At 38.6% G+C, this 20,325-nt stretch overlaps 2 protein-coding genes across 5 annotated transcripts in view; one reads left to right on the top strand and one right to left on the bottom strand.

Annotated features, from left to right (window-relative positions):
• WWP1 (WW domain containing E3 ubiquitin protein ligase 1) overlaps positions 1-2,620 on the top strand; it is a 65,625-nt gene extending 63,005 nt beyond the window's left edge. For 3 of the 4 annotated variants that reach the window (XM_087750299.1, XM_087750294.1, XM_087750310.1), the window contains 3 exons: positions 13-109; positions 433-505; positions 1,692-2,620. In XM_087750299.1, the coding sequence (XP_087606425.1) occupies positions 13-109; positions 433-505; positions 1,692-1,791 (270 nt within the window). In that variant the 3' untranslated portion in view covers positions 1,792-2,620. Of the gene's footprint in view, positions 1-12; positions 110-432; positions 506-1,691 lie in introns of those variants that run through there. The other variant, XR_015703069.1, reaches the window with a different exon arrangement.
• A 3,048-nt stretch (positions 2,621-5,668) lies between these two features.
• RMDN1 (regulator of microtubule dynamics 1) lies at positions 5,669-20,293 on the bottom strand. The gene is made up of 10 exons (XM_087750378.1): positions 19,949-20,293; positions 19,348-19,459; positions 16,542-16,629; positions 14,688-14,847; positions 13,914-14,003; positions 13,202-13,257; positions 11,011-11,098; positions 9,381-9,411; positions 7,957-8,090; positions 5,669-5,869 (listed from the first exon to the last, which is right to left on the bottom strand). The coding sequence occupies exons 1-10, from the start codon at positions 20,093-20,095 to the stop codon at positions 5,831-5,833; spliced, it is 945 nt and encodes a 314-aa protein (XP_087606504.1). The 5' UTR covers positions 20,096-20,293; the 3' UTR covers positions 5,669-5,830.
• Positions 20,294-20,325: the final 32 nt, after the last annotated feature.

Genomic DNA, 20,325 nt, shown 5'->3' with positions numbered 1-20,325 from the left:
TTCTGTGCCTAGTTTGTAAAAGAAACAGACAACGAAGTTCGCATGCGACTTCTGCAGTTTGTCACTGGCACTTGCAGATTACCACTGGGTGGATTTGCTGAACTTATGGGTAAGTAAAAGGTGACCAAAACTTTTATACTGTAACTGTTCCATTTGCAGATGAACCATACTGCAAGTGTACGGATAGCAGGAACTTCATGTTCATCAGCTTGGATCTAGAAGGGCTTTTTTATATCAGAAAACCCATGAATGCATTTATAAATTACTATGAAATTAGCTCATTTCTATGAGAAGAATGTTCATATTCATGCAACATTGAGTAGCACCTAATGAGCTCTGTCTGCTGTATCTGAGTTGTGTCTTATGTCAAGTATGTATCATGTGTGCTACTTAAAAGGAACAGATTACACTTTTTTTAATCTTCTTTTCTAGGAAGTAATGGTCCTCAGAAATTCTGCATTGAAAAAGTTGGTAAGGAAACCTGGTTACCAAGAAGTCACACTTGGTGAGTTGTTACATGTAAACTTTCTGTACCTTTAGTGGTTCTCTCTTCTGGTTTTGCATTTACCAAATCAAATGAAGTCTAATTTGAATCAGTTCTCTATCTCCATCTTCAGCTTCTTTGATTGCTCCGACATGCCAGTTTTAAAAACTTTTTTGGTTGCCCTATTCTTAAATTTTGCTACTGCACTGTACACAGTTTTGTCAGTATCAGTTCTATCAGAGGTGTGATATCATCCTTCTTGCATAGAACTGAGAGGTGTTTCCCTAATTCTTTATTTTAGAGAATATTAAATAACTGAACAAAAGTCATGTTGGCATTAGGTATATACAGTTATTAGATACACTTATTATACAGTAACATTATAAAAGATAAGTGTATAGTCATGAGAAAAAGTAGTGTGAAAGAAATCACAGCAAACATTCAAAACAAGGATGCTTAGCCAAGAATGCAGCTACTTTTTCTTGCCAGGCTTCAGACTATTATTGGCTTGGCATTCCTGTGCCAGACGGGTGCAACAGGTGCACAGATCAGCTTCCCGTATATACTGTGTGCAAAATGGACACACCTTCCTTTGGCAACATTGAGACAATAATATTCATCATACTTTTAAACTACTTCAGGGAATCCTCCATTTTACCATTTTCTCCACTGGTGCTGTTTTTTCAAGTGATGATTGCAAGAGTTAAACATCCTTCTTTGTCTAAGATAATTTTGGGGAAGACATGGAATGAAACAGAATTTTGGCAGAAGCCTTTTAGGGCAAAGTTTAGAGGAGAAAAAAAAAACCCGTATCCAGGCATGCATAGGAAGGAGAAAAATTCAGCTTTTTCATGCTCTTGCTGGCATTTGGAGATGCATCAAACTAGGGTGATATTAAACTTCATGGTGAACATTTCCTTTTCTGAGTATTATAGTTCTCTGTATCTTGGGCTGTCTTTAGTCTTCAAAGGTTCTTTTTTTTATCTGATGTGATAACAGTCTTTTGTTTCTTAAAGTATTCCTCTCAAGCTTTGTCTGTTTACTGCTCATAGAAATGTCAAGGCAGTGAGATTGCACCGATTGCTATTTCTTCATTTCTAATTGTTAGATCAGAACATTTTTAACTTCTACTATAGCAGTCGAGTTCTGTAGTGTTCTACATGGGATTTAGATAAATTTAACAAAATTTTGTTTTTTTTCTGCTCAGTTTTAATCGTTTGGATTTGCCACCATATAAAAGCTATGAACAACTGAAAGAGAAGCTGCTCTTTGCCATTGAAGAAACAGAGGGATTTGGTCAAGAGTAGAAGTGGCTTCTAGTCAAGAAGGAGATCTTGCATAATAAAAGGCCCAGCCAACTAAAATTGCACACTTAATTGTATATAAGCTTTTTGTTCTGTACAGTGACCTTTCTGGAACTCTAAAAGTGTAATTGTTCTCTGTTCTTCCACAAAGATATGCAAAACAGTTCAGCCTTTTCTACTTTTATTTATTGCCCTTCCAAAAGACCAGAAAAACCCCTCATAAATTTTGAAAGCAGACAAGAGACTTATTTAAAATATATATAAAAAATATAAATATATATACTAATAAGCTCTAGTTTTATAGAGCTTTAAGTGTATGAAAAGTTGCAGCCATTTAAAAGGGCCTGGATTTGCTTTATCTTGGCTTTACTATTCAGAAAAATGTTTAAACTGCTCTGTGTTCTCTCTTAAGAAACATCTCCAAGTTTGTTTTATTGCATGGCTGTTCTAAAAGTTGTTAAAGGCTTAGGCCAAACGTATCCTAAATATGTAGAAAGATGCTGCTGGTATTTGAGATGACAGAATATGTTGTTCTGTCAGTTTAATTTTTTTAAATACGTAAATAGCTGATACATCCCTCTCTACTGATGTAGCCAAGGTCATGAATAAAGCCTTTACCACTTGCACAAGAGTCACGTACAATAAGATGAATGTGATTTAATGTTGAAAGGAATTGGTGCCACTGTTCTGACTTATTGTAGGAGCTGAACAGAATATTTTAATTCATTTGAGCAGCATTGAAATTTGTTTACATATTACCTTGGGTTATTACCACGAGGATGTTAGGTAATCTTCAAAGAAAAAATAATAAAAGAGAAAATATTACACATTCTCTCCTTGGTCTGGTGTCTTACAGGTTTCTTTTTTTTGTTGGTTTTTGTTTCCCTTTTCAATCCATGATGTCCTTTTTACAACTTTGTAGAGTATATTAATGTAAACTGAACTATAAGGGTATACAAAAGGTAATGTGAACTTTGCTGCTTTCTATGTTCATGTTCAGTTTCAGTTATCGGATCTAGTAAACCCAAATGAAATGAAAGTTACATAAGCTTTGCACAGATAAAACTATTCTTAAGTGTTAAACACTCTTCATTCCTCTTAAGTTCTTACAGAAATTCCAATGTACCTGAATTGAGTAAGTATGTCTAAAACCTGTCATTCTTTTATGTAGGTCAAGTTTGTCCTAAGTGCACAATAATATAAAGCCATTTTAAAATCAGTTTTATTGGCATTGAGGGCATTTGCTGAACTGCAAAGACGTGTTTTTAAAAAAAAAAAAAAAAAGTAACACCTTATTCATGTGAATTATATTAAATGCTACTTTTAGCAAACTGTGCTTCCTTATTATAGAGTCAAAACATGTTTAAAATTACCATTTGTATTATGCTTTAAATATTAACTGTAAATTCCATTACATTTAACTTATACAGAATTTTGTACACACATGAAAATGATTTCTTAGAACATGATTAAAAACACTTCTGTAACATCATATTGCACTGTTGAAAGTGTACATGCAGAAAAAATAGCTATATCTGTTCATGTATCTTTCCAATACAGCAACTGAATTCTTCCAAAATTTTATTTTTCTACATATTGGATTCTCTCGAGGCTTTGTATTCACTATGCACAGCTTACTGTGGAGCGGTTAGCCTGTACGTAGTTTCGGTAACGCCGGTAGTGCAACAGGCCCAACAGACTGCTGTCTTACAGGAACTTTCTGTAAGAGTTTCAGAACTTCCCACCACTTTGAGGGTTTTTCATACTCCACCAAATGTCTTCTGCAAAACCATTTTCATAAGCACAGCATTAAATTAATTTCAAGTGCAAATCCACTTAAATTATGACTTTTGCTGGTTAGAATGGAGGAAGCTTTGGCGGGGGGAGCACGTCAAAGGCCAGGCAACAGAAGGGTGCGTGGCTTGCCTAGAGGACAATTAAGGAGGGCGAAATGTCATAGAGTTGACCTTCATGAATTTGCACTAATGAATGGCTTGGTGACCCACTACCAACTGCTGAATTTTGTGAATCTGTGACTAAGTGAACAAAATAATAATAAAAAAGACAGCACATCACAAGAATGTAGTTGCTTTATTGTTTTGATAATTTTAGCTGTCTCGTAACTGCAGTAGTTTGTCCTGTGGGTAAGGGTTAGTAAGCAAGGAAAAAGCCAAACCCAGTGGCCTTCTGTACATGTATATGATCTCTTAATTGGTTTCAAAGGACTGACTGAAAGCACGGCTCTTAAGAGAAAAAAAACCCCCGATTTATAGACTTGTGCATGTGTGCATACAGTTATCTTGGACTTTCTGGGAATTTCAGCAATGCTGCATTGTAACTACTTCTTTTCCCATTTGCATTCCCCATAATTCAGCTGTACTTGGGGGAGGGAAGACGGCGAAGAGAGGAAAGGCAGCAAAGGCTGGAGGGGAGACGAGGGAACCAGTGAGGGAATACTCCTTGAAGGAGCCGCTGTGTAGTTCCATGGGTTCCGTTTGTTCCTTTCGTCCTGCAAGCAGCTCGGCTGCTCTTCCCTAAGCACTCCAGGCTCTCTCCCTGGTACCTGCAAAGCCTCCCTCTTCCTGCAGACGCCGTTTTCTGCAGCAGCAAAGGCACAGGAGTAAGGTGCCTCTGCCGCAAAGCTACTAGAAGCAGTTTTATGCATGGCAGATGTTTTTGTAGTGTAGGAATACAGAAAATTTGAAGAATCTCTCTGAAACACTACATGGCATCCACCCCGGGACTTTGACATAGCGAAGACTTCATTTTGCTGCTCTACTAATAGAAAAATAAGAATTACTTTACTGTAGTGGAGAAAACCATCTTTTCACTAGTTTTGTGATCTGAGGCTAGAATTACAGCTCTAGATTGTCTCTCAGCTGTGGATTTTTACTACTGACTTGGCACAGGCTTGGTTTGTTAGTCTAAGCAATGCATGCCTTTCTTCATCTTCCTCCTATAGATTGCAAATCCTTTTCTGTTAAAGCAAACACTAAGTATTTGTAGTCAATTTGTTCTAGACTGTTAGACTTTCTACTGGCAATACCATGCGTATTTGATTGTTTACCATTTTTTCATTATCTGGTCCTCTTTTTCTCTTGGGTAATCAGAAATACTGTAATATTTCTTCTGGTAATATTGTTTGGAAAGTCTGTAAATATTTTCTGTGCTGGAGATCTAACTTAGGTTCATTTATTTTTCTGGTGAAAGTTCCTGCTAAAATAGTTGCAAGAACAAAAAGAAAGTTTTTTACTTTATCTCTACAAACAGAAGTCTCTCTGCTTCCAAATTGTAGTTCCCTTCTAACGTACTGGGAGTATGCACTCCTCCCGTCATCGTCGTCTAGGGGAAGGAAACATTGTGCAGCCGCTCAGTCCTCAGAACTCACAGCCGCTCAATGTGCAAACAAGTACTCGTGTTTCACAGAACACTGCTCCCCACGTATGCTGACATCACCCATAAAAGGATTTGCTTCGGTGTTCCCTACCTCACTTTTTTTTAAACCACAGCACTTTTTGTGAAGTCAAACACTAGCATTGAAGTGTACTGGACTTAAGATTGCTTGTGCAGCCTTAATGAGAAATCTGTAGGAGCATCTAATAACATAAACATGTATTACCCTTGAGGCCGCTGAACCCCAGAGAAGGAGAACGCTCTAGGAAAAATTGCAGGTTTATCATTACGTCATGGCCCTGTACCTCCTTTAAAGTTACGCTAGTCATGCATCTTATTATTCCTTATACATAACTTGTAGCTGAACAGTATAAAACGTAATTAAAAACCTGCACAAGCACTGTCCCAGCCTTCCCCCTCCAACCTACACCCTGCGTGTCCATGAAGCCCTTTATTCCCATGTAAATGACGAGACAGGATCACGTCGTGAAACAGAGCTGCTAGTTGATAGTTTAATTGAAACGAGATGGAGATAGCAGGTTTAGGTTATACTTTTATTATAGGCTTCGGTAAACCAAAGTAGTATTTAGGGTCTTTTTCCTATGCTGCTCAAACCTGAGGCACTGAATTCCTAGTATCTTGCTTCTCGTTATATAGAATTAAGCAACTCCAAAGCTTCTTTCTGTACCTGGAAGAAATAAATACACTCATAACACAACAGTGCCAGGTATGTAGTTTAGGCTCTCCTAGCAGCACTTACCACGCAAGCACCCAAACGTTTCACCACACTTCTGTAAATTCAGAACCCTCCTAAGCCTAGTCCTTTTTCTTCTGTAGTTCAAGATGCTCAACACTTGAAACATGAATGGGAATAAAACCACTTAAGGCAGTGCCTTCAGTGGCATTCACTTACGATATATAGTAAGTTTATTTGGGTTGAATGCACGTGATTAGCTCTTGATTTGCTGTAGTCCAGTAGTAGCAGGTAGTAAGTTGTCCTGTTTCTGACCACACCCAACTTAGGGTTTTCAAAACTCTGGACAGCAGCTAAGGAAGCATGAGAAGCCTGTTTCTGAGACTCCCTTTGCCCTTAGGGATTCTAGGTAAAACCTAATAAAATTTGAGTATGACCTCTAACATCTATATTAAAAAAAAAAACAAACAAAAAAAACCCAAACCAAAAGAAAAACCCAACAAACTTCTGGCCCTGACAGCACAAGCAGTGCAGACAACGTAAGCCAGATACTGCAGATACTCGGAGGTAAAAAAATGTTCGGAAAACCTACTTATGCCTACCTCTGCTACATGCAGAGACACGAATGCCAATTTCTCTGCACAGGCCAGTTTTCTTCTTACTGGACTACCAAGTCTAGTCCCCAGTGATTTTTGCAATTTACGCTTTCACCCAGAGGATGGTGACAATACCGCCTCTCTCGGTGCAGCAGCTCTGCACCCTTCCAGGGGGCAAGGAAGCAGATGTTTGTAGCAGGCGGCCAAGCGCGGCTGCGGCAGATAAGCCGTTCAACAACTTGGCTACTGCACAGAAATCCCTCCTGGCTCCTTTTGCGTGGTTTCTAAAGAAAGGCAAGCTTTTGTGATCACAGGTTTCGCGTGTGCCTCCAGCTACTAACAAGTGTCAGAAGAGCTGACCGATTTCATACATACCTGCGACCACTGCTCCTTTAGGCTACTGAATTCCTATACATTTTGCAAAGCAGTGGAGGAACGGAACCCTTACTCCTATTTCTACTAAAAGATGTTACTGAAGGAGCTCACTTTTGGGAGAAACAGTCTGAGCCTTACTAGAGAATCTACAGAGGGAAACCCAAGTAGTGCTTTTTCCGAGCTGTGAAATGCAAAATCCTACCGAAGTATTTCTTACAATTAGGACATTTGGAATGTCACAGCACATTTGGATGTTTTCTGTACCAGTTAAAGCATGATCTCACACTGCAGCTTAATACTAAATGAATTAGAGGTCAATCAGCCGTAAGAAAAAGCAATTGGAAATCAGGCTTTGTTAGTCCTGATGCTAATGGGATTGTTTACGAAATGTAACTGCAGTTGCTGTGGTCTATACTCAATGCAGTATTGGGTCTGAACAAGTCTAATGGATTACCCTCCTGGAAGTACTCTGGATGTGCTGAGGTAGGAAGCAGACGCCTACCCGTCCAAACCTGGATCCTTCGGAGCAGTTCGAAAGGGTAATGAAGTGCCTCATGTCACCTAGCGTTGGAGATTTGCTGTCAAAGACACATTACTTCCATGTGTCTCAATTCAGGTAGTCTGAATCTCTCCCTAGGGGCCTGGAAAGGGCTGCAATGTTAAGTTTTATGGATCTATCAAGTTTTTGATACATCTGTGCTTTTTTCTTTCTCCTGTTCATGTGGATTTTAGCTCTTCCAAAATACGATTTCTACCTTTCCAGTTTTAAGCATATGAAAAGTGAATCTGTGCTCACATAGACATAGGTGAGCTCAGGTGCCTGCCTTAACTTCAGCACCACAGTTGAGGGTGGGTTGTTGTTAGCACTACAAAAACATCATGAAGAAGAAAGTGTAACACTTCTTTATTATAAACAGAATATTTCCAACCACTGTGTTCAGAGGCAGTTACCAAGACACTAGAATTTTTCGGTGTCTGGATGTGATCCTGGAACATAGGTGCTGAACTACAATTTACTCTGAGTTAACTTTATAAAACATGACACTGCCATGATGTCACACATGTTGGTTTCAGGATATAATTGTACTACGACAGTTCTTAACTTCCTACCTGTTTGTCCTCTTCTGTATGTGCAGGATACTCCTTCGCTTTGCTTAACCACAAAAGAGCCATCTTTTTATTGTTTAACTTCAAGTACGTCTTCCCCAAAAAGAGCAAATTTTTGCTGTAGAAATTTGGGTCAGCTGTATAGACGGGAGGAAAGCTTTAAATGAGAATGAGCAGCATACTGTCAAAGCCATGATATCGTGTCACTCCTTCAAACACTTATTTCAGAAAAGATGAATAGTATTTTGGCTTTGGATCAGAAGGAAGCCAAGGTAAAACTTTTACTTGCTAGATTTTGGTCTCATACAGTTCCATTAGCTAGCAGCATTTTAGTTGATACACTAAATGAAACGAGATTCCTCACAAAGAGCAAAGCAGTGAGCTTAATGCATAACAGCTTTGCTTTGCAGATTCTGTGCTTTTCTGGACCTAGTAGGTGCAACGGGCAATGCAACCAGTGTACCAAGTACAGGCAAGGAAATAAGGGCACATTTCCTAGCTTCAGGCCACGCACACACAGGTGTTAGCTCAGCTTTTGCTACTCGGGAAGAAAACTTGAAACTGTTTGTACCTGCATTGAACTTTTTTTAAGGAGAGATTTAAGAAGTTGCTTTTACAAAGCAAGCTTTGTCTATCAATCATTGACTAGTCTTGCTACTGTTCGTACTTATAGCACAAGCTTTCTCTGCTGCTGGATCAAAGGTCAGGATTCAAAATATATGAAGATGTTTTGGAGGCAAATTTTGAGATTAAGCCCACCATTCCAGTTCACAGCTGCATTACTTGACAGCCAGGGGAAGATACACAATGAACTTTTCCTTTAAACTTCACTGATATAACTATATACAAATCTTTCATGGGACGCCGTCTTCCCCTGTCTTCCTTTCAGCCAGTCAGTTTTGCTTATGGCTTCACTCTTGGAGAAATAATAGGTCCATATTTTCTTTTCTGTGTGGACAGTTTTACTGCCAGCTAGATTGCCACTCTGATCCAAATAGCTTCTGAAATAATTTTAAAAATGTGCTTTCTCTGTTGTTCTATTTCGAACAGAGAGGACTTTTGAACTTTAAGAAAATTTAGAAAAAGTAACATAAAATTCCCTTTCTTGCTTCTTCTCCCTGCATTCCAGTTGAATGACTTGGGGAAGAGTACTTTGTTACTAAATAGGGTAAAAATTTCCCTCTAATACTTAATCCAAAAAAACCCTCACATTACACTCGAAGTGATGATAGTAAGCGTGTACCATACTTCGAGTATCTCTGATGAAACAGTCCAACGTAACAGTCTAGCGTGTTGACTAGCACAACAGACTGATACGGTTATCAGCAGATCATACGCCATTAAGATAATACCGAAAGCTAGAGGTTTACTGCAAGTCATCATTCATAAAAGATACTAGTCTGTCCAAAAAAAGCTAGAAGTATTACCTTCCTCTGCCATGTGAAAGTAACGAAGAGCCTGCAAAAGATAAGGTTGTCTTCTTTAAAATGGAGAATAAACTGAACACAGTAGTCAAACTAAAGCCTTATGTGCATGCTTAACATAGCTGAAGGACTTCCTGTCCATGATCTCATTTTTATTAATTCAGCATGCTACTGATGGTTCCAATTCAATGTACAATCGGATTTGCCATCTTCTCAACAGAACTAGTACTGACCCAACTATTCCCCTGCCGCTTCCTCCCCAAGTACAGTACCTCCTATTTGTCCCTAGCAAATTGGATCGGGTTTTTCCAGTCTTCAACTTGTCAAAATCATTTTGAGTTGTATTTCTACCATCCAGCATATCTGCAGTTTCTCCAGGCCCGTTCTCACGTATAAATTTAATAGATGAAACAAATCTTATGATTCAGGTCATTAATGTTGACAAATACTTCAGGGAGAACCGATTCCTACAGAGCACCAGTTAGTATCCTCTTACTTGAGAAGAAACCTTTATGAAATCCACACACATTTTTCAACTAGTTTACGACCCTGCACATCAGAAATTCAGTCCATTCTTACCTCTTCCTGGTGTTACTAGCTGAAGGGAAAATGCTGTCAGAAAACTTAAAGCGTGGACGTATCTACAAAACAGATTTTGTACTGGAACTGCAGAAGTCTCACCAGTACGGCTCAACTACAGGTTCTGGGACAAGTTTGTTTCTTCAGCCACTTTTAAGTGCTACAGAACTCGATGCTGGGACTGGCGTGATTCTGCAGTATTCAAAATCCTGGCTGACACTTTGTATTCTTCCAAAAGTGATTTTCAGCAAAACTTACAAGCTTGACATTCCATTAAAAAGTTTTATTTCTTTTTCAATCAGAGCTTAAATTGCTTTCTGTGTAACAGCAAGCAGCCTTCTACAATTACTTTCGAGCAACTCCTGCCCGACCCACCTTAAAAGAACAAAACATAGTGGGCCAGTTATTGGTTGATCTAAACAATCAGAGATTATAACAGCTGCAGCAAACTCTCCTATTACCAATTTAATTTTCAAGTTTCTATATATGTACAAAGGTTTAAATAAGATGCATACTGTGTTAGACACCTTAGACACCCTAGAAGATACACATGGGGACATTTAGGTTGTACGACAGCAGGAAGTTTCACAGCGAGGATGAACAAAAATACTTTCAACTGAAAAAATCCACACAACAGCAAGCTGTTGTTTTTTGCATTTAATATAAAGGGAAAAATTCTACTAGTCTGTCAAATAAGTTCACGGTATAACACCACGATATAAGTCATCAGCACTGGAACTAGTAGACAGTTATCTGCAACAGATCATAATAGTAAATACAAACTAAGTTACATATAGCTTGTTATTTTCTGCTGCACAAACCACATGAAATAATTCTCACTATTCTGTGTGTGCTACAGCTGAAAAAATTAAAAGATTTTTCTGTTTTTAGATATCCCTTACTCTCCTGTTACATTCTCATTTTATTTATGACAATTGTAAACTCACAAGTCCATGCTTATTCCATAGGCAGAGGTCAGCTTTGTCAGGAAAACTAGTAAAAGTATATCAGCAGCTTTGGGGAGGAATAATTGTGAAACGTTTTCATATTGTACCTCTTGAAATGTGGAGGTTGGTGGTGTGGCAAATAATGTTGCAGCTATTTTTCTTTGGTACCATGGCATTTCAGCAAAGGAGTAACACCTGGAGCAAAAGGAAACATTTCTATATACCCTTCACATTTTTCTCTCATTTTCAAGTAACATTGTCATATGTTGGACGTCCTAACTGTTGTTTCCAAGAGTCACAACAATTCCAGCCAGACTGCAAGTTCTATAAGCAAGTTCTTACAACTGTACAACAAAATAACAAGATGTTTGAAGTTGCTGCGTAGCTCTGCTAAAGAAGTTTTTGTGTGACTTTCACTGGGAACTGCTATTACATTAGACAAAACTGGAGACAGTTATTAACCATCAGACAGCTTTTCAGCTTGAATGATTTTAACAATTTATGTGTATTTGATTTGTTCTAATATATTTGCAAAAACAGGGCACAACTGAGTACTGCCATTGCCTTACCGCAGCACTACCTTGTTTTTCTCAACTTAATATAAAGCAGATCTGCAGTATGTTCCTGAAAGACTCTGATCTATAAGAATGAAAATAAACCCAAGAATCAGACTACTGTGTTCTAGGCTAGGCCATTCTACACTGTTTTCCTATCTACTAAATAACAAAGGTAATCAGCCACCTATCTTAGAGACGGTGAAAGGATTAAACATTTGTTAAGTATTTCAAATATGTAGAACATTCCAGGTGTAAATGTTAAACAATGCTGTTCACTTCATTACCCTCCCACAATAAGTAAAAAAATATTATTCACTGTGTAAAATAGAGCACTCTAGAGGAGGTGAAAAATTAATAAATGCAAATATGCAAGTGTTCAGAGGAGAGGAGGGCAAGGCATGGAATACATTGAGTTGAAATTTTGCCATCAGATGTGCCTTATCAGAAATGCCAATAAAAGAGGTTCAATCCAGGATAGACTAGAAAGGACAAAAATACTCAAGAATTGGCTGATACCAAATTCCAGTTTCAGATGAAGACGCTCTGGGATTCAATAACGAGTACACTTAAATATACAATATGGGGATATTTTAGTGCCAAAACCAGTAATAATCTCACGTTTCTGATCATCTTTTCTAATTTTCCTTAGGAACAATGCCGTAAGTACTTTCCAGAACAGGCTTCCTATCTCAAAACTGACCTTGAGGCTCATTAACTTGGTAGCATATGCTTCTGTTGACAAATTTGGACTATTGCAATTGTTAGGTCATGTGGGAAGGACAGGAGGATGCTGAAAAATGGATGCAAGTTTGTAAGCTAATAAAAAACTCTGGAACGGTAGATTGTAGTTTACTCTGATACTCAAGAGTCCAGAAAAAAAAACATATAGAGAAGGTGGCTGTGGGTTTTAGTATTTTTTTAATATTAGTATTTTTTTTAAGCTACAAATATATTGGCTTATTTTCAATCTCTAAACCTTACAGTAGAGTTTTCCTGTAAAACAAGGTAGCAGCTTTGGTCTCTTTCAGACAAATAACCAGAAATGCTGTCACGAGTCTCTCACTAACACATAAAAGACACTGCTTTCAACCACACCACTTCCACAGAGTGCCCTGGTTAGTATGGAAAGCTGTACTTCCAGTCCCTTCGCCTGTTATGTAGCAGTAATTTTTAGTACCAATTTCACTGAGCAGTAAATTCAATTTCAGAGATTTTTGTTAATGCATATGCATTTATAAGCTGCCTTTACTTAAACGTAACCTTTAAAATACAGTATCATGACAGATAATAATGGAAGTATTTTAGGAACACATCTCACTTTTGATAGCTTTTCACTATACACAGATTGTATTAAGTTGCAGCCATCACTGAAATTCAATGTAAGTTCAGTGTTGAGTTTTGTCTCCATTCACACCAGTAGAACAAAATGAGTAGTACTCACAATCTCTGGTATCTGCTATGGAGACATACTTACATCTACAAAATGAGTTTTTAATAGTTCCATATAGTAAAACAAATTGAATGAACAATTATTTTTCATCTTTTTGAACTGTGTAAGAATTAACAGCCAGACTTTTTCAAGGCATGACATCCTATACCCGTTCAATAGGTTTTCGTGTTTGCATCAACTAATTACAAGCTACTGAATTATTCCATGCATTTCTGCAACTCATATAAGACATTTTACATTCTGGCATTTTTCTTTGCCACATGCTAACTTTTGTTTGAAAATACGCCTTACCAAATGCCTATAAGATGAATTGTTGTAGCATCTTTTGGATTCAGTTCAATGGCTCTCTAGTGAGGGGGGGGAAAAAACACAAGATGTAAAAAGTTGTTCTGACACATTTGGATTAAAATACATTAAAAGAAGTAACTTGTTATCCTACTGTTAATCAAACCAGATTAACAGGGTGTAGAACTTCAAGGCAATACGGTATTTATTCAGTGCACAACTAAACTGGCTCACCTCCAAAAAACTGAAGACACTGACAGATTTCTAAGCGCTTCTGTTTAGTAGGTCATTAAGAGTTTCACATGAGACTTGGTGTGTTCAGATTTTGGTATAATTTCTGGTGATATAAAATTAGTAGTCCTTTATCTTCTCCAGTATTTGTCCTTTACTGCTACACATCCACAGTTAAAAGCATGGCCACACATCCATTTCGTAATAGCACAGTTACATTTTATCTAGTCCTAAGAAGTGTCAAAAGCATTTAAGCTATTTCAGGACTCTCTTCTATAGGGAGTTAGTTTACTGCCAGAAATAATTTGTACTTCTTGTTGCTGGACCATTCAGGACTGTCACAATAACCCAAAAAACAAAGTGTCACCAGGAGATTTGAACAGAAGTACACTTGCAAATTTTTGCCAAAAAATAGTTCACAACTGTTACACAATCTACATAGTGGACACATTAATGCTGTTCGTACGCAAAAAACTGTTTACATTACCTGGAAGTGCTCTTTGATAACAATGGCATTTCCAATTTTAGTCTTGATTCCTTCAAAATCTCCCACATCACTGAGGCAAATTCCATACCACTGTAATTCAAAGAACAAGCACAAAACATTTAATACAGCACTATAGCTATTAATAGGAAATTTAAAAAAAAAAACCAAACCAAAAAACAGAACAGCTACCACCACCACTAACGACAACAAGCAAGAAGTATTTGTTATAAACAGTTCAGGCAGCATCAGAGCAAATTTCAGGTCTGCATGTGTAAGGGAATCAATGTCCTCTTCTCATCCAAAACGCCAACACAATTGACTGTACTTTGTTACCTCTCTGCCAGTGAGAGAAGCAGCACAAAAAAAAAAAAAAGAGCAGAATGAAGCCAGACCTGAAGTACTTCCAGTGAAACTCTATAGGGCTCCTGTTGTGCCCAGAAACAGCATGCTGAATGGGGGCCACGTACAACATTTTTAAGGCTACATCAGAGAAAGATGAGCTGGTTACAGCTCAGCTGTAATCAACCTGATCAATCATCTCTTTCCACGGTCCTGCACACGTTTAACCAGTTCCTGTTTCCTGCGTACAGGAAATGTAGCTGCAAGTGCCTGAACTCTGATCTTCCAAAAAAGTTAGGGAGAATTAGAAATCTCACTCATTCTCAATGGAAAAGTTAAATTATGCTGCAGTTTGCTGAAACAGCACAATGACATTTGTTCCAGTTTCTACTGGCAGAAATCAAAGAACAAGATTTGTTATTTTGCTTGGCTCACCTTGTGTGCTGCAAAATTCGCTTCATTTTTTTCAAGTGCCTTTTTTGCACACTCAAGGGCTTCATATGCCAGTCGTCTTTTCTCCTCTGCAGACGTACTACTAAGCTGAGCTAAATCTCGTGATGCCCGCGCCAGCCGCCATAACAACTCTGCGTCATCACTAGTTATGAACAGAAACACTAACGTTTCAAAGCAATAATGGAAACAAAGCAAGCAAAGGTCTTAAACCAGTCTTTCAATAGGTATCTCAAGTGGGTGATAAGACAACAGCATATCATCTCTCATGCTGTACAACCCCAAGGTAACAAACAATAAATGAAAGCCCTCCCTTACAGACTGAGGATACCTTCGTTCTCAAAAAAGATGCAGATTTAAAAAAACCCAACACTACCACATCAGAAGGAAAACATGGACTACTTTGTTCTCAGCTAGATGGCATTTTTTGCAGCATTGCACTGATAGGATACTAATGTTTACTAGGAATGTTTAGAATATTATGCATATTTTTCCCTATAACTGTACCTAAATAATGAAATTCTTCCTAGAATAACAGTGAAAAAAACATAGATTACCCATACCACCACGACATAAAGCTGTACATTTATATATTTATTTATATCACTATATCAAATGATGTATTGTATGCTATAGCCAAAGATAAGGGATTTTAAGTTTTATTATTTTGTTAACATATTGTTTTGAAACACTACTGCTTGCACTTTACTATACTTTTACCTAACTACCATTTTAATTTTGGCTTACTATTTTAATAGCGACTTTAATATTAAAGTGTAGAAATTCTTTCAGAGGTTCTGGCTATCTGGGTATAAAACTCCCCCTCCTGCCCGCCCCACCCCCAACGGGAATACTGAAGTCAAAACTACCAGAATCCAAAAATATTAAAAAGCATACACAAGTTATTGCTAACCTCATGGTATCAATAAAAGACAGTTTTCTTATCTGGAATAAAACTGAGTCACTGCTCGCAGCAGTCCTTCTCTAATGAACAGAGTAACACAGAAGTAACAGACTCATTTTTCAGCCAAGTCACAAAACTGTTAAGTACAGCTACTGGAATCATAACTGCTCACAGAATAATTAATATTGTTATACACCTAGTAGGAAGCTTACACCTTGCTTATGACATGGTGTCCCTTACAGGCTGGGAGCTTCATTTACCTTCCCAGGCTTTATACTTGCGCCCCTGGCAAGAATGAGGAAAAAAAAACCAAAAGAACTGAAAACAACTGAACAGTTGATTTCCTCCAGAAATGTTTTAGGAGTGAGGTGCCTTGTCTCCTCCAAAGGAATGGACTCTTCAGCTTGCAATGCATTTTGTGCTTTTCCCTTAAACAGCTTGTCCCAGTTTGCTTATCAATAATGTTTTGTGCAGTTAAGACATAGCTACATGAGTAAGGAGCTTTTTTTATTCAGACTCGAATCCCAACATGAGACAAATGAAAACAGAAAAAACAGCTGGCCAGCAATGAAAAAGAAATGAAACAGTTACTCTCAAAAAACTTTCAATACCTGAATTCTAGGCACTTTGATCATTTAATAATGTGTAGATACATTGTATTTTAACGAATTCGTAGAATAACAAAATGAACAAGCAAAAAAGCCTCCTTTGCAGGACTGAAAAACTCAAGTGTTAACCCTCACCTTCTACAGCTACCAGTGCTGCCTTTGTTCATTTTTCCATCAGAATGAAAAAGATCAAGAGTCCTTCTTTCCTACTTACGTAAGGATGAAAGCAAGGTTCTCCAGCATACCACAACGAGAACATTAGTTGAAAAACTGATACAGAAGAGCACAGAGAAGAAGTCACAGTAATGTCTCAAGGCAATCAAGTACCTATTTTTATGCTGAACCAGCAACCGATACAGCTTTTCAGTTTCTCCACTCCCATACAGGTAGTCTGCTTGCTCTATAACTTCTTCCACTTAAGAAGGAATTAAAAATGTGGAAACAGAAGAACAAATTACATGTAATTAGGGCATTATAGCATAAACAAAACAGTTTTAGAGCAAGACAACCTAGCTGAAACACAAAAGAACAAATGATGTAGTTCCTTTTCAGGCCATCATTCCAAACAACTTATACGCACAGCAGGACTGGATAAGCTACGTTTACAATGAACAGCTAGGAAGAGAAACAGTGCTGAATACATGCCTCTCTCAGGGAACTACAGAACAGCTTTCAGCAACAGAGCTTTGGATTTAACATTCAAAAGTGTCTTTCTCAATGCATCAGACTACTAGACACAATTTGTTTTCTTGTGAAAACGGCAGAAAAGGAAAAAAAAAAAAAGTATGAAAAATATGACCAGGAGGGCAAGTGCAGTAGAGGCCTGAGAGTAACAAAACCCCTTCATTAGTGTATGTACAGAATTTAAATCTAGTAACAAAAATGAAAAAATATTTTGAAATATTATTCATTCTCAATATGGTTCCACAGTTTTCCCAGAATATGACTGCAGATTGAGTTGGTCCCATTATCTTACTCATGAAGCCAAAATGAAACATTGCTCAAAGGTTTTCTGACTGAAGTCCTTAAGATTTTCACAAACACGACTCCATAAAATACAGTTCATCTCCTGAAACCTCTATGCGTTCAAGATACTGAAAGCCAAAGTAATTTGAAAAATCAGAACTGGCTTTCTAGAGTATCAATTTATGGACTAAGTACCCACTGTTCTTATGATACTTCAATTTTTTTTTATATAGAATATTTCAAAACACAACAGAAATGGGATGGTACAATTTCCACACCTGGCTGAATATAATAATATATAAATAAATATAATACATATCTAGTACATAAAACAGCATTCCAGAAACAGAAATATCAAACACCACACAATACAGGACTCCAGCATGAGAACAGATGGAATTATGAGAAAAAATACCCAAAGGGAATCAGGTAGATAATTCTATTGAATTATATAACTGTACAGGAGAAGAAGAAACTCTGAGTTTACTCTTCTGCCAACACTAAAACATGAAAAAATTATCTTTTAAGTCAAAAGCCTTGTCTAATTTCTTACAAAACTTTCAGCTATGCTTATCATCTCTTTGGTATTACTCCGGTGTCCGTGATCAAACTTCTAAGTCAAAACATAAGCTCTATCCCCTGACTCATAAAAATTAATCGTGTTTATAAGCTTTCTTTTTTCAAGTTATCTACCGAATATGGTAGTGATGTTTCACAGCAGCACAGTTTTACTTATAGAAGAAAAAAAACATTGAAGGCTACTAAACACAAAAGCCTACTCTTCAGCTTAAAAAGATCCTAGAGTATAAATCACTGAAGATTAGGAGAGCATTCTGGATAATTTTTAACCCTGCTGTCTCTAAATGCCTTCTATCAACCATTTCAAAGATATGGTAAGATAACAGTCTACATGGACTTTGGATTTGTCTACAATTAGCTTCATGGTACATCTTCAGTATTATCTTCAGTGAACCGTTATGTTTGCTTGTTGAGACTCCCTGAACACTACTAACGTATCTAATGACTAAATGCTCAGAACTCAAATTTCTGAACATATTTCCCACAAGGTGTTTTACATAAATTATTAGACTTTTATTTCTTTAAGAGTATTTTTCAGGTATTTCTTTTTTACTCCTATTTCCACCGTATCTACTATTTGTCTTGCACAGAAAACACACTAACATTGCTTTTCTTGGCAATGTAAATGCCAGATTCAAGTGAGAGCACTAAAAAAGACCAGAGGCAACTAAGCAGTGTCATTTATGTTCCTCATGGGAAATTGTCTTATTTGTGTACTGAGTAGCTATCTTAAATCTATTCACTGAACCTCCTTCTATTACAGCAAATGAAACAGCTCCTTATCCATTCAAAAATCTATTGTCTGAATTTTTATTTCTATAAACATGAACGTCTTCCTCTAAGACACAGAGGAACAGGTTATCTGAACTAACTACCATCTAATCTAGACAGTAAGCATACATTTCAGTTAGGCTCATTCTTCATTCAGTTAGCATTACTCTCAAAACCCCTAAATTTACTATGTGATAGACAAGTTCTAAGTCTGCAACAATATCCCCTTTCAAGATAACGTTACTTTTCTTCCAGTAGTGAGACTATCTTTATTCAGATCTCGAAAAGGACATTTTTATCACTTGTTCTATTTGTTTGTGGTAGGCAAAGCAAGGCTTTTCTTCCCCTTTTTCAGTGTGAAAAAAATTTCTCAATTTTGTTTGAAATGCAATCTCAGTGCTGCTCAATTCGATAAAACGGGAATTGCACTGTGTTCATATTGGAAATCTGAACTAACGAAGATTTCTAGAAATTGATTAAGGTTTGGTCTGCGTTCCTAACTCAACCATATCTGTTTCAGTAAGTTTTTTAAAGCTTGGGCAACAAGTTAGGTATCATACACCTTGTACGTGTGTTATAGCCTAGACAGCATGAGCTACGAGATCTGCTTTCAGCGACTCTTGAAAGAATCGCTTGTTAAACTGCTACAAGGCTACCCTGAACAAATTCAAAAGCATCCTGCCATAGACACACACTGCATGCAGTCTTAATGGAGAAAATCAAAAGCATTGCACCATTCTCCGATATAATTCCAGCACTAAAAGTTTTAAACTTTCCATTAGAATACCCTACGTACTTCAAAATTTGAAAATATTACCTTTGAAGCTTGCATGAACCTCAGCAAAGCCAAAGATCAGCTTGTGAGCTTCAAAAACCAAAAAGGACCCTGTTGAGAGCACCAACCCCCTTTGAAGGCTTTTTCTAAGCACCTGCATGGGATCATGAGATATGTATTAATAAACAACATCACTCTTGAGTTAAAAAAGTCTTTCTCGTCTCTAGCACCAGTTATATTTCAGATTTTGAACAGATTTTTAAAAGTTAAAAACACCTTCATAAATAACACATCATCATGAGGGTATTTTTAAGTTTTTTCCACAGGGGCTCACAATTACGCTTTAAAATATGAACAGAGCACTAGACTGAAAATAAACCATAAATATGGAGCCAACACAAGGTAAGAAGCAAAAGAAGCAAACTTATGGTTTTCAAACGGGCACAGGGATCCCAGCTTTTGCAAAAATGAACCAGCCCTTCGCTACGTCCCGCGATGCCGGGGCCTCCGCGGCTGCTCCCTCCACCCGCCTCCCTCCCCGCCGGCTGAGAAGCCCCGGGGAGGGCGAGCGGCGGCCACACGCCCGTGAAAAGACCCTGGGAGCGGCCGCGCCCGCCGCCCCCCAGAGCGGCAGCCCGGCTACCTCGCTCCCGCCGGCCCCGCGGCGGGCACCGGGCCCCCCCCGGCCCCACGTCGCGCCGCCCGCCTCCCGCCGGAGCAGCCTCCCCGGGCAGGCGGGGCCGCGGCAGAAGGGCCGCGCCAGCACCAGCGCCGCCATGACAGCCGCCATCGCGCCCGAGCGCCGCCGGCGGCACCGCCCCGCGCCGCGCAAGCGGAGGAACCGGTCCCTCCCCCAGCCCTGCCCGGGCGAGGCAGGAAACGAGGGCAACGGTCGCCCGTTCCGCCTGCCAGCCCGCTGCCGCTCCGAGCGCCAGCCATTGCGCGACCCCGGGGCCGAGCCACGCCTCGGCCCCGGCCGGTGGCCGGCCTCGGGCGGGCGGGCGGGCGGGTGGGTGTGAG

The sequence above is a fragment of the Nipponia nippon genome, unplaced genomic scaffold, assembly GCF_047370975.1.
Source record: "Nipponia nippon isolate SJK-2023a ecotype South Korea unplaced genomic scaffold, ASM4737097v1 scaffold_1, whole genome shotgun sequence".
NCBI classification, from domain to species: domain Eukaryota; kingdom Metazoa; phylum Chordata; class Aves; order Pelecaniformes; family Threskiornithidae; genus Nipponia; species Nipponia nippon.
Note: the sequence above shows the minus strand (reverse complement) of the source record. Positions and strands in the feature narration are given on the sequence as shown.